The sequence below is a fragment of the Zonotrichia albicollis genome, chromosome 2, assembly GCF_047830755.1.
Source record: "Zonotrichia albicollis isolate bZonAlb1 chromosome 2, bZonAlb1.hap1, whole genome shotgun sequence".
NCBI classification, from domain to species: Eukaryota; Metazoa; Chordata; class Aves; order Passeriformes; family Passerellidae; genus Zonotrichia; species Zonotrichia albicollis.
Genome location: NC_133820.1, coordinates 66,241,785 through 66,256,126, shown reverse-complemented (window position 1 = coordinate 66,256,126; position 14,342 = coordinate 66,241,785). Strand labels below are relative to the sequence as shown.

General features: G+C 39.4%; 1 protein-coding gene and 1 long non-coding RNA gene across 6 annotated transcripts in view; both read left to right on the top strand.

The window, feature by feature from the left end:
* LOC141728210 (uncharacterized) overlaps positions 1-14,342 on the top strand; it is a 584,197-nt gene that overhangs the window by 248,383 nt on the left and 321,472 nt on the right. The gene's annotated exons all lie outside the window — the stretch shown is intronic.
* Positions 1-14,342, top strand: part of RNASEH2B (ribonuclease H2 subunit B) — a 62,565-nt gene that overhangs the window by 2,859 nt on the left and 45,364 nt on the right. For all 5 annotated transcript variants that reach the window (XM_005482400.4, XM_005482402.4, XM_005482399.4 and 2 more), the window contains exons 2-4: positions 8,282-8,353; positions 11,276-11,383; positions 13,645-13,721. In XM_005482400.4, the coding sequence (XP_005482457.2) occupies positions 8,282-8,353; positions 11,276-11,383; positions 13,645-13,721 (257 nt within the window). The remainder of the gene's footprint in view (positions 1-8,281; positions 8,354-11,275; positions 11,384-13,644; positions 13,722-14,342) is intronic.

The window sequence follows — 14,342 nt, the reverse complement described above, 5'->3', positions numbered from 1 at the left end:
AAATACAATCATATTTTTGTTTTGTTTTTGTAAGTGTAATGATTCCTTGGTTAGGGATTGAACCACCAGGGGCCGGACAAAGAGGGAAGCCAGAAGTGGTGGGAGAGGAGTTAGGAAATGCTGCTCAGGCAGAGTGAGCAGAGGGTGGTAACCATGGCCATCACTCCAGAAAGGCTGGAAGCCACTGATGTACCTTGTGCAGCCTTATTGGGGATGGGTAGTGGAAGGGTGAGAAGTGTATGTGAGTGGTCAGGAGAGAAAACGGTGAACAAATAGGAAGAGGGTAGATGGAGGGATTGCTTGTTATGGAGGAGGGTGAAAGGACAGAAGACTTGGTCGTGTTGGTAGTGGTAGAGCTGTGCATGCTGGCCTTGAAACAGAGTCAGCTCTTAGGACCATTTCTGCAGTTGCAGATTAACTGTGCAGTGGATATTCAGGCATCAGATTTAGCCTGGGGCAGGCTCGGCTCAGCACTAGCAGTTTATTAGTTCAAGTGCTGTGCCATGTTAACACATCTCTGCTGTTTCCAGAACCAGCTTTGCAGTGCAGCTGCTTTCAGACAGTGTCTGAACTAATAAGTCCTGATGGACCAAGCTGGCTCTGTGTAGACCCACTTGGGTGTTTCTGTGCTGTGCTCCATGTTCCAGGGGATTTTATTAGCTTGGCTGGAAATCTGGATCTGAGCTTGCTTTGTGCAGAGTGGTTGACGTCGCTGGTTAAGAAGACCTCCCGAATGTGGAGTTCTGGAGGAACGGTGGTGCAGAGACACCAAAGTGCTAGCGAGTCCTGGAGGACCACACGGGCATCGATGGTGGATGGCTGAGTTTCCAGATAGTGCTTTCCTGCATTTCAAATGGGAGTTGGGTAATCAAGGCTGTTACATTACCCTTGTATCCAAACTGTTTTTTCAGTGAGAATGTAGAAACTGTTGTTGGTCTAGCTGCTGATCCGGTGCAAGAGAAAAGTAGTATCTCCTGGGGATTAAATCTTTGCGCTCTCACAGCTACAAAGTTACTAATGATGTGCTTTAATGGAGCAGATTCTGTCTGTATTTACTGAGTATCCGAGTACTTAAAAAAAAATACTGCTACTTTTTAACATGAATGTAGGAAATTTCTACCTGCCTTTTCAGCTGGGCCCATGGAGCTACCATTTTTTATGTGTTCTCTGAAAATGACAAGAGCTAGAAGTTATTTCCTAGACTGAGAAATACTGCTGAGACCCAGCAGTATTTTAGGGCTATCTAAAGATTTTTAATTTTAGAGCTATCTAAATCGAAAGGCAGAGCTTTGGAAAACTCTCAAATACTGCGGTAAAGTCACTGTGTCCGATGTAGATGTGATCTGAGCTCTGTATAACAAATAAACATTCTTATGCAATGGCTTCAAACCAGTCTTACCAAAATCACACTAGCTGCTTAACAGGATTGGTGTGAAGGACAGTCTCTTTTTCAGTATTCCTCAGGGATAGGTGTTATGTCAGAACTGAAACTATTTATATCCTTCACTGGTTTAGCAAAGAGGTCAGGAATTGAAGGCAGTTTTCTAAGTGTGATGTTCCACTCTACACCTAAAATTAAGACTGATGTGTTTAATATGTTCTGTCTTTGTCTTCATTAGGAAAATAAGTAGGCGTTAGCTACATGCTGAAAATTATTCTCAGCCTTTATTTTTCTGAGCTAGACAAGTTTAGCTGGGCACATTTTTTCAGTCTGCTGTTTTCTTAAACAGTAAATTGATTAGCTCTTACATTGTTTTATGGGAACTGCCATATGAATAGAACTGGAAGGGTTGCAATGGGGGAGGGAAATTTAACAGTCCTATTATTTTTAGGAATTACTTATTCAAAAATAAAAGGAGCAGTTTCAAATTATACTTGGCAAAAAGTTTGAACAAATCTCCTATATGCCAAAAGTCAAATGGAGGCAGAAATAAATGGACTGTGATGCCAAACCATGGGGCATCAGCACACATTAAATTAATCCCCCATCCTTTCAGTTGAGACTAAGGAACTTTTGTCTCCATGCAGTAACCGAGGAAGTATTTGACTTGAAAATTTTGGGTCATAGTGAGAGAAGGTGTCATAGCAAAAGAAGTTGTGGAATACTTAATTTGTGAAAGCGGTTTGCTTTAAAAACAGAAGTAGACAGGTTTTGCATTAACTTTTTTTCCATCCTTGCACTTCGATACATGCTTTCACTTACTGTTTTTAAAAAAATCAGTTTATCTGCTATGAAATACGTCACACTGCTGGGCTGTTAGGGTGCTTGACTAAAAAATTGTAATGAGTGTCAAAATTGAGCAGAATAATTGAACATTAATACTTTCCCAGAATAATCTAGGTAAAGAACTTGGAAATAATGTTTGCAATAAACAAATATGTATTTTTTTTTAACAGCTGAGTCAAAACATCAGAAAACCTATATGAAATAATAGCACATGTTTATATACCTTTTAAATAAGGTGGATGTGAATGTGCTTATTTTAGAAGTTAGCACTCTGTGGGCATATTTTACTAAACCTCCCCCTAAACTGGCATTTGCATCTCTTGAACAAAGCCCTTTGCCTGCAGGTAATTTGCACTCTTTCTTACATGTCATCTCCTGAAAGGCATACTGAGCTCTGCTGTGAATAAAGCAGATATAACTGGCAAGCTAAGGAGCCAGAAGGAAGCATAGCAAATAAAATAACTGAAAAGACATGTTTTAATGTGTAACACCATCTCCCACTTCTGCTTTCTGCCATCTGGCTTGAAAGAGACCAACGTATGCCAACTTAGGCCTCTCTGCATATGGGAATAGGGCTGATTCAGCCAGTAATACAGCTGCACCAGTGCTGACCCTATAAATATTGAGAAGGGAAGTCTGTAGTTTTTATCCTTTCAAGTGATAACCAGTTCTTGAACTTCTCAAGACTGACCTCCCCTTTATTCAGCTGAAACTCTGCATGTTCTGCCAGGCATCTTGACTTCAGTAATGGATGAATTAGTACTGTCCATTGCTACTAGTGAGTCCATGAACATGGGGGTTTTTTGGCTAAGAAGTGAATTATGCCAGCATAAAGGGAAGCCAAAAGATGCTCTCAGGCTTAAGTCTTAAAATTTAGCTGTATTGCCTAGCTGTGTCCTGCAGCAAAAGACCATTCAAACTGTCAAGTAGCATTTCTTTCTGAACTTATGGTCAAGATAGAAACCAGTGCCTTTTTTTGATACTGTGTTTTATTGTGGAATGTTCTAAATTATGTCACATTGAACATTGTTTCCTTAGGGCACCAAATAATAAATGCCATGATTACCAAACTGGTTATCATTCTGTGTTTTACAATGGGCACGGCAAAAGTCCCCTCACTGAAGCGAGTGCTGTGTACAGTTATAGAAGGAGTAAGGTGGTGAGGTAACATCGAGTTTACATAACTGAGTAACAATTAAGATTATTTCCAAAAATCAAGTGTGGGCAAGTACAAACCCATACCCTCTATGTAAGCACCTGCAAAATATTGGCTGTTTGCAGAGGTGAATCAAGCTGTGTTCTGTTCAATGCTCCCCTGAGTATTGAGAGCCAAGGAAGCAGCAATGTAGACCTGTGTCTCATCTCCTGCTTCCTCAACTCTGTCAATTCACACATGATCTGGTTTTATAATTTGTGTGCATTTGTGTGCAAAGACACCTGTGTCACATGTGGAGTAGAGAATATTCTATGCCATCTGCTCCTGCCATGGGTTCTGTCTCTTGTTCCAGTGAGCTTACTGATAGGATTAAAAGTTCTTATTTACTTCTTCATTCTGGTTGGTTACTTCTCAGCTGGATGAGTGAACCGACTTGACTTGCTGCAGAGCCATGAACTTGCTAGTTTTGGTGGTACAAAACAAGAAGGGAGCAGAGTTGGGGACCCCAGGACTGCACTTTTCTGTGGGCTATGAACTTTGGTCATTTGAAGCCATTTATGATACAGACTGTATTCTCAGTCTGTGCATACCAGAATTCATTTATTATACTTGAAGTTAATTACCTTGTAACTTAGAAAAATTATAAAAAATTTGGGTGATACAAAGTACTGGATTTATTAATTATTTTTCACTAGGCTTTTTTCAGGGCATGCTGCACAACAAAGGACACAGACAGTGAATTAAAGCCATTTTCTTGAGGGTTGAGATTCTAAAAATAACACAAATAAAATGTTTAATAGATCTTACCTATCTGTACCCTTAGGCTACACAGTTTAAAGTCTTCCATAAAATGTCTATTTAATGGGCTCCATCATAATGTCTCCATCTGACACACCTTTCATGCACAGTTAGAAGCTAAGAAGGGAATGGAAAAGATTTGTGTAGGTGACGTATGGTTTAATATCTGTTTTTAAATGAAATCTTAACTTTATGTTTCCAGACTTCAATAGTCCTTTTTCTTTGCAGGGTGGTGGTGGTGGTGGTTGGGAAATTTGTGCTCTCAGAGGGTTTTTTCCTCTTACGCATTTGACAGATATTTACAGCCTTTTTGCTTGCTTGGCTGGCAGCTTTTTGCATGGGAACTCCATATAACTTGATATTAGTCTGTTATTTATAGTATTCTATAAGCACTTTTTTAAAAAAGGAGAATAGACTTTGCATCATCCATAACAGTTTCATAGCTCTTAGTGGGAGTTTTATGTCGTTTTTCAATTTATTTATGTTGCTGTACCAGGTAACACTTTTTTCTGGTTTTAACAACCAGATTCATTAGTGCCTCATATCTATCCATTGTGGAAGAAATTATTGCCAGAAATCCTTTGAAAGCTGGTTAATTTTCACTTTGTTTTGTTTATGTATTTGGTCGAATTTGCCTGGTTGCATGTCTGACCTCCATGAAACACAATAATCTTTTCTCCTTTTCTTCAGCTGCCTCCTGGAAGTGTCGGCCTTCTGTCTTCCCAGGCAGTTTAAAGAGTGACTTGCTGACTGAGATGCCTCCTTGAGACAGGATTAATGTCTGTACCCTTCTGTCAGGCTTTTTATATCATTGTAGTGTGTGTTTTCCTAGGAGAAAATCATGCTGTAATGACACATGTTAGTAAGCTGACCTGACTGTGGGCCATCGCTGGTAGAGGGTGTACTGTTCAAAAAGCTCTCACCTCTCTCCTCCCAAGTATTCTTGTAGATGACTGCATTTGTCAGGGCTGAGCTATGGGAACTGTTATAATAAGCGTAGCAGCAATCATCTGATGTTTGCCTTTAGAATTTAACAAAACAGCTCTTCCTGTAATGTTACTTTTTACTGTTTATTTTCTGTAGGGGATGTTTTCTTATCTGGAGGTGAACCTTAATATTGGAAAAAAGTTCCTAACCTAGTTTAACTCTCAGTCTTGCTAGAAAATGGCTACAGTACTGCTTTTTTAAGAAGTCTGTGTTTACTTAGCTATAAGAGATCCTTGCTGAAGTCGAAAGACTGATAAATGTAATGGCATTAAAGAAATCCAGTTACCTTTCCTGGCTACAGTCCAGAACATAAATAAGTTAGTTTGGACGCCTAACATCAAAAATCCCTTGCTCAGCATTTTCCTAGTCATGAGGTATTTAAACTCAGATAAATAGGGCCTTCTTTGCCCTTAAGGCCATATTAATACTGCATCCAGTTTTCCAAGCAGGCATTCTCCCAATTGCCTCTTTTTTTTTGTCTGCCAACTTGACATATAGTAAGCCAATCTATAACAAAAATATACTTCAGATGCCCCTGGAAGTGGAGTGGAATACTGCCTACATTTTGAGGAAATTGAATGTTAAAGAAACTCAAAGAACCGCTTTTGCCTTTGCCTGGTCCTTCCCTTCTCCTCGTGCATGTGTGTGTCCCTTCAGGCAAACCATTTTCCGTGGCAGCTGTGTGGAGAGTGTGAGGTACCCTCTGATCCCATCACCAGGAGATACTGGGACAGAAGGCTGCAGCTCAGACTGTTTGTTGGGGTTTGATCCCTGCTGCCTCTGTGCTGTGCTGAGCCCCTTGGAGCCTGATGAGCACCAAAGAACCCCGGGGGCAGGGCTGTGCTGCTCTTCACCACCTGGGGAAGAGCTCCTGGCAGGGCCAGAGCCTGGGATACCATGGGGCAGGCCTAGATGAAGGAAGGTGGTTATCTGGTTGGGAAGGTAGAGGATTGATGAGGAAGAGAAGGGACACTGTATTCCTTGGGTTTGTTACACTTAGTGCTCCCTACCTGTAGGTGTCCCCCAGGCTTAGCAGAGATGGATAAATTCAGTGTGTTACTAGCAGGTTAGGGAGAGAACATCTCAACCCAGTAAAGATGCAAATGTCAGTAAAATCAGCAAAAAATTAGGAGGGATTGTCGACTTAATTGCTGACAAGATGCAACTTTGGGCTCAGCTGGACTCATTCCCGGTGTTCATCAATCTATGCATGAAGAAAGCAGAGCAAGCGAGCGCTGAAAGTTCCTTCGGGGTTTTTTTGTTTTGCTTTTTGTTTTAAATTTTGAAACTCACATTTACTGTGTATATTTTAATATGTTCATGTGAAACACATCAAAGTAAACACGTGCAGTGTGTTTCTTTCACTATCATTAATCACTTCAGTGTTTTAAAAAGTAACAAAAAATACACTAATGTTAAACTGTGGTCAAGAATTGAAATATACACAGCTCTAGAAATTGGAAAGTCGCCTTTGCCAGGGCAAATGTAGCTTGACAACCATGTGTTTATGTATCAGCATATGAAGCAAGTCTGCTTAGCAAATACGGATTTTTTCCATTAAAAGCCCTCAACTTATATTGAAACTTTTTGAAGCACTTTTCCAAGCCACCTGAAGACTCAGTTGAGTATTGAAGAGAATAAAATTACTTTAAATTGTCTGAACAGCTCTGAGAATTATTACTCTCCAACACTACTATCACTAAACACAGTTGGTTTTTGTGTACCGCTTATGTCTTTATCTCGGCAACTTCTGTTGGTGGCACAACTGAATAACAAGGGGTGGATATAAAGGTTGAGAGTTATTTGGGCCTTTTTTTTTTTTTTTTGCCCATGAGGTGTTAGTGAAGAGCCAAGTGTGAGAAGTCCACTTGTCCTTTTCAGATGTGGCTGGGGCTTTCAGCCAGGGTGGAGGACAGCTACTTTCAGTTGTTCCTACTTCCCTGTTTGCCAAAGAATTGTGCCAGCTCCCTCTTCCCAAACCTGCTGGATGTTACTGGAAGGGGAAGGACAATGTGGCACTTCTGTTCCTTTGAATAATCATGGAGTCTGCCTCTACTGCTCCTCTCTGCTTTCCTCAGCAGCACTGTAACACAAACATCAGCCTGATCTCTGTCAGTCCATTCTCTGGGGTCTGGATACTCATTATATATGTGAAATGTTTTAGTAATTTTCCTTGCTCTGATGAATGCCTGTATGAAAGGAATTGAGGCAGAACTGGCAGTGTGCAGGCTAAGAAAGATGATTCTGTCATGGTGCTCTTTACTGAGATGTGAAAAGTTGTTTTCATAAATATAAGTTAGACTTTCCCTGCAAAGAGAGCTTGCCTAGAATATAATTAACTGGGGATACTTATAGATGTGGTTTTTTGTACTTGAGTCAGTGTCCTTGTGGTAGCTGTTTCCCTCTTTTTTCAGTTTCACAGAAAAAATTATACCTCTGTGGCTCTGCTTTTTATCTTCCGTTTGTTCAAAGATACAGGAAAGAAAATATCTGTAAGGGGCTTAGCCAGAGGTGCTGCATTCTCTCACCTTCTTTTCCTTGTGGGGGAAATTAAATGCAATCTTTATATTTCAAGTTCATACATATCAGATAAATAAGTGTGCATGTTTTTCACAGGCATAACAACTAGAATAGGCTAATTCCTGTGTAATCTGACTTTGTGAAAGTTTTAAAGGATAGTTTCTCCCCATGTGTATTTTACCTTTTGGACTTTCTTAATGTCCACGTTGTGCTTGGCCTGACTAACCAAAGCATTCTCATTGTCTTTGTGACTAATCAGGGCAGCATATCAGTTCATCTTACTTAACTGGGATGTCAAATTTAGGAGCTCTCTTGCCTGAAGGGTCTCTAGGGGGAAGTGGTTTTCAAAATCTAAATCATCCCCAGGTGCATATCTTTCCTGTGACAGATAGAGAGTGCCAGGAAGTCTGGAATTATAATTTAAGTGCCTTGATCAGGTAGGATGAATTTGGGCTGAGGCATACAATTTTTAGGCAGATGTGTGTGTGTGTTTTCAAAAAGTGTCAATCCAATTAATTCAGAATGTCTTGGTGAAGCAGATGTGAAATACTTCACAATTTACCAGTTCCTAACTTTTTCCTCTCCCCCTACAGAGGCTGCAATTGACCCCCCAAAGACACCTGACAGCGAACCCTTGTTTACAAAACTGCGCAACCCAAGCACAGGCAAGTTCTGGAACTGTGACATGAGCTTGTTAAAATTCTGGTTGATCTTCTCCACCACCAAAAGATTCATGTTTCTCAAAGCTGAAATAATGATGATAGGTACAAGTCTTACGTGCCAAAGATACTGCTGGTTATGCCAGATGGTTAATGCTGTGCAAACATTTAGGATTTCTTTTATAATTTTAATTGGTTGAACTGTTTATTCATCAGAAATATTGGCAGAACAAAAAAGGGGTGTAATTTAAGTTCTGTTTTTAAGTGCATTAGTTTTGGGGAGCTTACAGTGTTGGGTGTTGAGTCCAAGCCTTTTTTTTAAATCCGAATTTAGGCTTCTTAGCATTCATCTTATGCTATAAAATAAATAGAGTTAGAAGAAGTGATTCAATTGTACTTACCAAGCTTTTTGGTCTTTTCATTTTTAAATCTAATTTTCTTCTCATGGCCTGGGTCATGGTGTCTCTTTTCTCCTTAACAGAGGACGAGGCACTTTGAATTCAAACTACATTAGAAGGACCAACAAATGCAGGCAATTCAATGATACCACCATCCCACCATTACTTTCTTCTAGTCATATTGTTCTTTTTGTCAAGGATTTTTAATTTTTCTGTGATTAATTAATAATTAGAGTGTGTGATGCTGCAACAGAAACTTGCAGCAAGCCTTTGTTAGGGTTAACATACTGTTTGAAAAACGTTTTTCATGGTTTTGGTTTTTTTTCTTTCCCTGAGTTAGTTTCTTTTCCGTAGATTAAAGTTTTATGGTTTTGGTTTGAAATTGACTGCTTGTATTTATATGTATTTACATGTATGTGTGTAACTGAGTCTTCAGATGAATTTTATTGTCACAGTATAGGAACCATATTTGTTCTTGAAAGAGGAAAATTGTCAAAAATAATAATACAGAATGTAAAATCACTTACTCCTCATGATGCGTGTTTCTTGACTGCTCAGATTTGCAATGGGAATATAAAGCCACATCTATTTTCCACCTGTGTTATTATTTCCTGCTGTAGCATACTGCCTTTGTAGTTTGTTATATTTTTAAAAGCATCGATGTTAATTTGTTTTTCTCTGTGTAAAAAGAGATCTGTTTACCTTGTAGAATCAGAGGTCTTGGGGAAGTTTTCTGGGGAAAACCTAAAGTGCAATGATTGTCTGGGTGTGTTCCTTTAGAATTTACAGGACCTTATTTATAGGCCTGCATAGACTTTCAGTTATGTAGCCTGTTATAAATACAAAGCCTGAAAATGGAAGAACTGAGAACACACTATTAATGTATTTTCCTTACCTTTGTGTCTAACAGATGAATTGTTGATGCCAGATACTGTATAAGTAGGCACTGAAGGACTCAGCACACTGTAGAATCGATGCTAACCACTTTATTAAGTAAAAGCATGCTTCATCATTTATATAGACAGGTAAAAGAACAAGATTTCTATCCCTTACAAAGACTATAAAGTAGGATCAGACTGCAGTTCAGAAGTATCACAAGAACCATTAGTGAAGTTGTGAGCAAAGCTGTTGGAGTTCTCTCTCCATCCCCTGCAGTTCCTGTCTTACAGTACTGTAGGGAACCCATGGTGACTGTCGTTTTAGCATAATGACATAAATTAAGGAGCTGTACTTAGGTAATAAAAAGAGTTCTTTTCCCAAGATTTCATAGCTCACCACTGGATTTGGCTAGCACACTCCCTGGTAGGAGTCTTAAGTTGTTCAGTCAGCACTTCTGTGAGTAGTTTGATATGAGGCTGATCAAACTGTGGTGTAGACCCTTGTTGAGGGTGCACATGGTAATGATTGAAACTTCTGCTCCCCCCTTATGACTACTCATTGCTCCTCTCCTCCCCTACCCAAAAGAAAAATTATCAGAGTACTGAAATTATATCCTTAAGTGAGGTTAAACATCTGGTCAGCCTTTTGGATAAAGGGGAAAAAATGCATTACCAGTCATTTTTGGGAATTCATCTGTCTGCCCATTTTTGCTGACCTCCCTCCGCACCTGGGGGTGTCTGCAGATTGAGAAGAGCAGTGCTGATGTCAGCTTTCAGGGCTTACACTGAGCCTTCTCTGAGCCAGCCCATCATCTGCAAGTCACTGCAGCTTTGCAGTTTATGTGCTCTGAGCAAGACAGCCCTGCTGTAGTTGCTCTTGTTTCCTGAAGATGGATTGATAAGCAAGATAGAAGCAGGCCACCCAACAGACTCTGGTGACTGCATTTCAGTGGCCCCTTCTGTAGTTGTGGCAGCTTCCCATTTCTGATATGGAAAATGCCAGTCCTGTTTGCAATGTGTTTGTCACCCTTCCATTGTAAATCAAAACTAATGTCAAATGGTAGAGCTGCGATGACCTAAAATAAAGCTATCCTTTTCCTTTCCCAACTAATTAAGGTTCTGATGGGCACTTCAAACCAACTTCTTCTAGCTTCCTTGTTTACTTTATATGTCTACCCATACAGAGTCATCACGATCCATTTTGGTGCACAAAAAAAAAAAAAAGAATATTTCAGATTGTCCATGAAAGGTTTGAGACTTTTGTTCCCCTAACCCCGAGTCTGGTATCCTTAAGACAAACATGATGGAAGGAGAGGGAATTCTCTTGTTTTCCGCCTTCCATCTTCACTGCAGAAAAAAGCTGATTTCTTGAGTGATTTTGATTTGGGTTTGGATCAAAGGCTTTGTGTTGTAAGATGAACTATTCACACATCTTATTTATTGATTCAAATTCAGTTTCGTTTATAGAGCTGGTAAATGAACATCTGTATATAATAGTATTTTTTGTCTGAGCTCTCTTTGTAGTGAGTTTATGTAGACTGTGTGTATGTTTGTGTGTCTGTATGTATATAAGGCACATTCTTCAAACATATTGGGTATTCTTTTGATTTTTCTGAAAGCTTACAAACACAAACCAGATTTCTTTTCAACAGGGGAAGCAACCCTTTACTTATTCAATAGTGGTGCACAGCAGCTGTTTGAAGTAAAAGCTTTTCACGAGGAACGTCGTTCCTGGTTTATAGGTCAGACTGTTCAACAGGGTGAGTTGGATAATGTGTCTTTCCCCCATCTTTAACTAATGTTTGTACACAGACCTTCCCTCTTTCTTCTAGTAAATTTACAGGTGTTTTTCCTTGTTTGAGACATGCTGCATCATATCCCCACCTTCTGATAGACTCATTTGCCATAAGGATTTAACCAGGACTGGGGGCTTTGTCATTTCTCTTTAAAAGGTTGCCTTTGGCAGCCTCAATTAGACTGATGTTCATTTGTCATTTTTTGAAGGGGGAAGGAGTGGTAAGTAATTCAATTGTGTTTAATCTGAAGTGCCATAAAATAGTTAGCTTTCCTTGTCAATCACACCAGCAAGTCCTCTTTGTAAGTTTATATGTATTTTCCACTGGGAAAGAAAAGAAAGGGCTGGAAGGCCTTAGCTAGCCAAGCAAAGTGGTTGTGTTAGAGCTCCAAGCACTGGAATGTATGGTCTTGTGTTCTTTAAATTGCCTCTGTAGTTCCCAGCCTAAGTGCTGAGTTCTCAGGAGAGGTCTGAAGCTGCTATTTCACCGTTCTCTCTAAGGGAGCTGGTCTGTTATATCCTGGACATTCTCTGATCCTGTTCACCTTTGTGAAAAGGAGGAGGAAGCTTGTGTAACTTGCTTGGGATGGCTTTCACAATCCATTTTCAGTAAGGATGTTATTGTAGCAGTGTTTCTCTGCCAGCATGTCCACAGACCAGCATGTCCATAAGTATTAATTCAGAAGATTAAGGTATATTTGTTTTATTCGTTTTCATTAGAGAAAAGTCCATTTATAATAATAAATAAAAGCAACCCTTCCAGACATATGCCTTCTTTAACAGTAATATCCCAAAGTGTGTGCTAACTTTTAAACATCCTCTGCAGGCACATAAAGCAGTGCAAGCAGTATGTCTCTGAGCTTTTCCTTGCTCTGTCTTGGGGGTGAGCCAACAGACTGGGTCTGCTCCCTGCTCCCAATTATTTCCACATTGTAGTCTCTCTCTCCCTTTCTAACCTTTATTATGGCCCTTGGGAAACAGTTGCCTTAAGAAATCATGCCCTCAGTTTTCTTTTAAAAATACAGTGGAAAAATTGTTCGTGAATGTTAGGGCTGCTGTATCTCTGAAAGGGTCAGGAGAAGAACAATAAAAACAATTCTGTGTGTTTGCAGTTAAAACAAATTATCTGGTTATCTGCAGAGAAGGGCAGAGGTCTTTATACACTTCTAGTGAGTCTGAATCTTTAGAACAAACAAAAATAACTCCTCCTGGAGGTTGGATGGAAAGCATTTAAATGGAAGCTTTTAGAAAGTGGCTAGTGGGTCTTTTTCCTTCCAATTTCAATATCAAAGCTTTTGTGTTTGTAAGTAGCCCTGATGCTTGCCTTGCCTCACACTGAGCATCATTTTGATAATACACATGGTAGACTGGATATCAGCTTTACCCAAAACACATTCTTCCCACATGATCTTTTGTTAGATTTAGGGCCATCATAATAGGATTTCCTTTTCTTTAGTTATCTTAATAATGTGATTTAAACCAAAAATAATTACATTTATTTGCTTTTGGTTTGCTAATTACTGTCAAATTGTCATCAATTATTTGGTCTCGTTAGTGAATTTCCTTGATGTTACATTGTTTCCAATTATCTGCAGTTGTACAAAAGGCCTGACTAAGCCATTGTCCTGCAATGAACTCCAGATGGGCAGAGGTGTCTGTTTCAATGGGAGACCAAGTTCTTCCTTTGTGTATAACCCTGAATGCAGCACTCTGAGCCATGTATTCTGATCTAAGTTTATTTTGTTCTACTGGGAGACTGCATCAGATTCTCCCTTTGCAGATTAAGGCAGCTCTCCCTTAACTAGCCCTTGAAACTCTTTCTTGTCCTGCCTGTCTCTTCTGCCAGTGCAGTGTTACCTTGCCCAGTGTTAGAGGTGGAGTATTGCTGAGTATCTCTGGTGTACCAATCCAATTTCTGTTGCCCCCAAATCTGCCAATAGAGGGCAGCTTCAATGTTGCTGGTTTTAATACAGTCCAGAAAAAAAGGCAAAACTCAGCCTACACAAAGCAGAAGTCCTGAAGTGGAGTACGTGCTTTGGTTTGGTAGGGTAGAGAATTGAATTATCTCTGTATTTTTAATATGAATTTACAAATACTATTTTTCTGTTTTATTCAAATATTGGGATACTTACTAAAAAAAACTCTATTCACACTCCTAAAAAACATCCTAAAACCCCAAAAAGTCAATATATTGTGGAAGCTTACTTTTCCTTATCTGTCACCTAGATGGGCGCCTGCTGTTTGTTACACCAATGGACCCCTTGTTTCTGATACTTTACTACCTCATAAAGGCAGACAAAGAGGTAAGCCTGCTTTATTTTTTCTTCTGGAATTCTCAGGAGAAAAACATTATTTCTGACTTCAGTTCTGCAGAAGTTATGTTAATTTTACAAAGAGTGGCTTCCATAATAGTGGAAAATTAATTTGCTTTTAAAGCAGTATTATCTTAATACCTAGAAGTACTTTTGTTTCCATGAAGTTTTTTGGTTGGTAAATTATGCTACAAGAGCCAGCTTTCAATCTCAACAAGCACTAATCACCTTCTTTTTTTTAGAGAAGAGAATCTCTTTTGTCTTTTTGTGAGAGCCTGTCCCAGAACTATTGAATTTAAAATGCTCACATGTCATCAGATCAAAACAAACCTAGTGCCCTTTCTGAGGCATCAGTAAAATGGTTATTTTGGGAAAGAAGGGGGGAAAAAAAGAAATATTTGGATGCTATGGAGGAGGAAGGAGGAACATTTTTGTGGCAGTTTGAACTTCAAAGGAAACAACAACATTTGTAGAGATGCCATATCATAGAACAGCAATGGGATGATTGAGTATCCAAAAGTTGGATAATTTAAAAAATGGGTTCATTGATTTATAGTTGGTGTAAACCTCACTTAAATTTCTGAAATGTATCAAAAGTTGTAGGCAAATTTT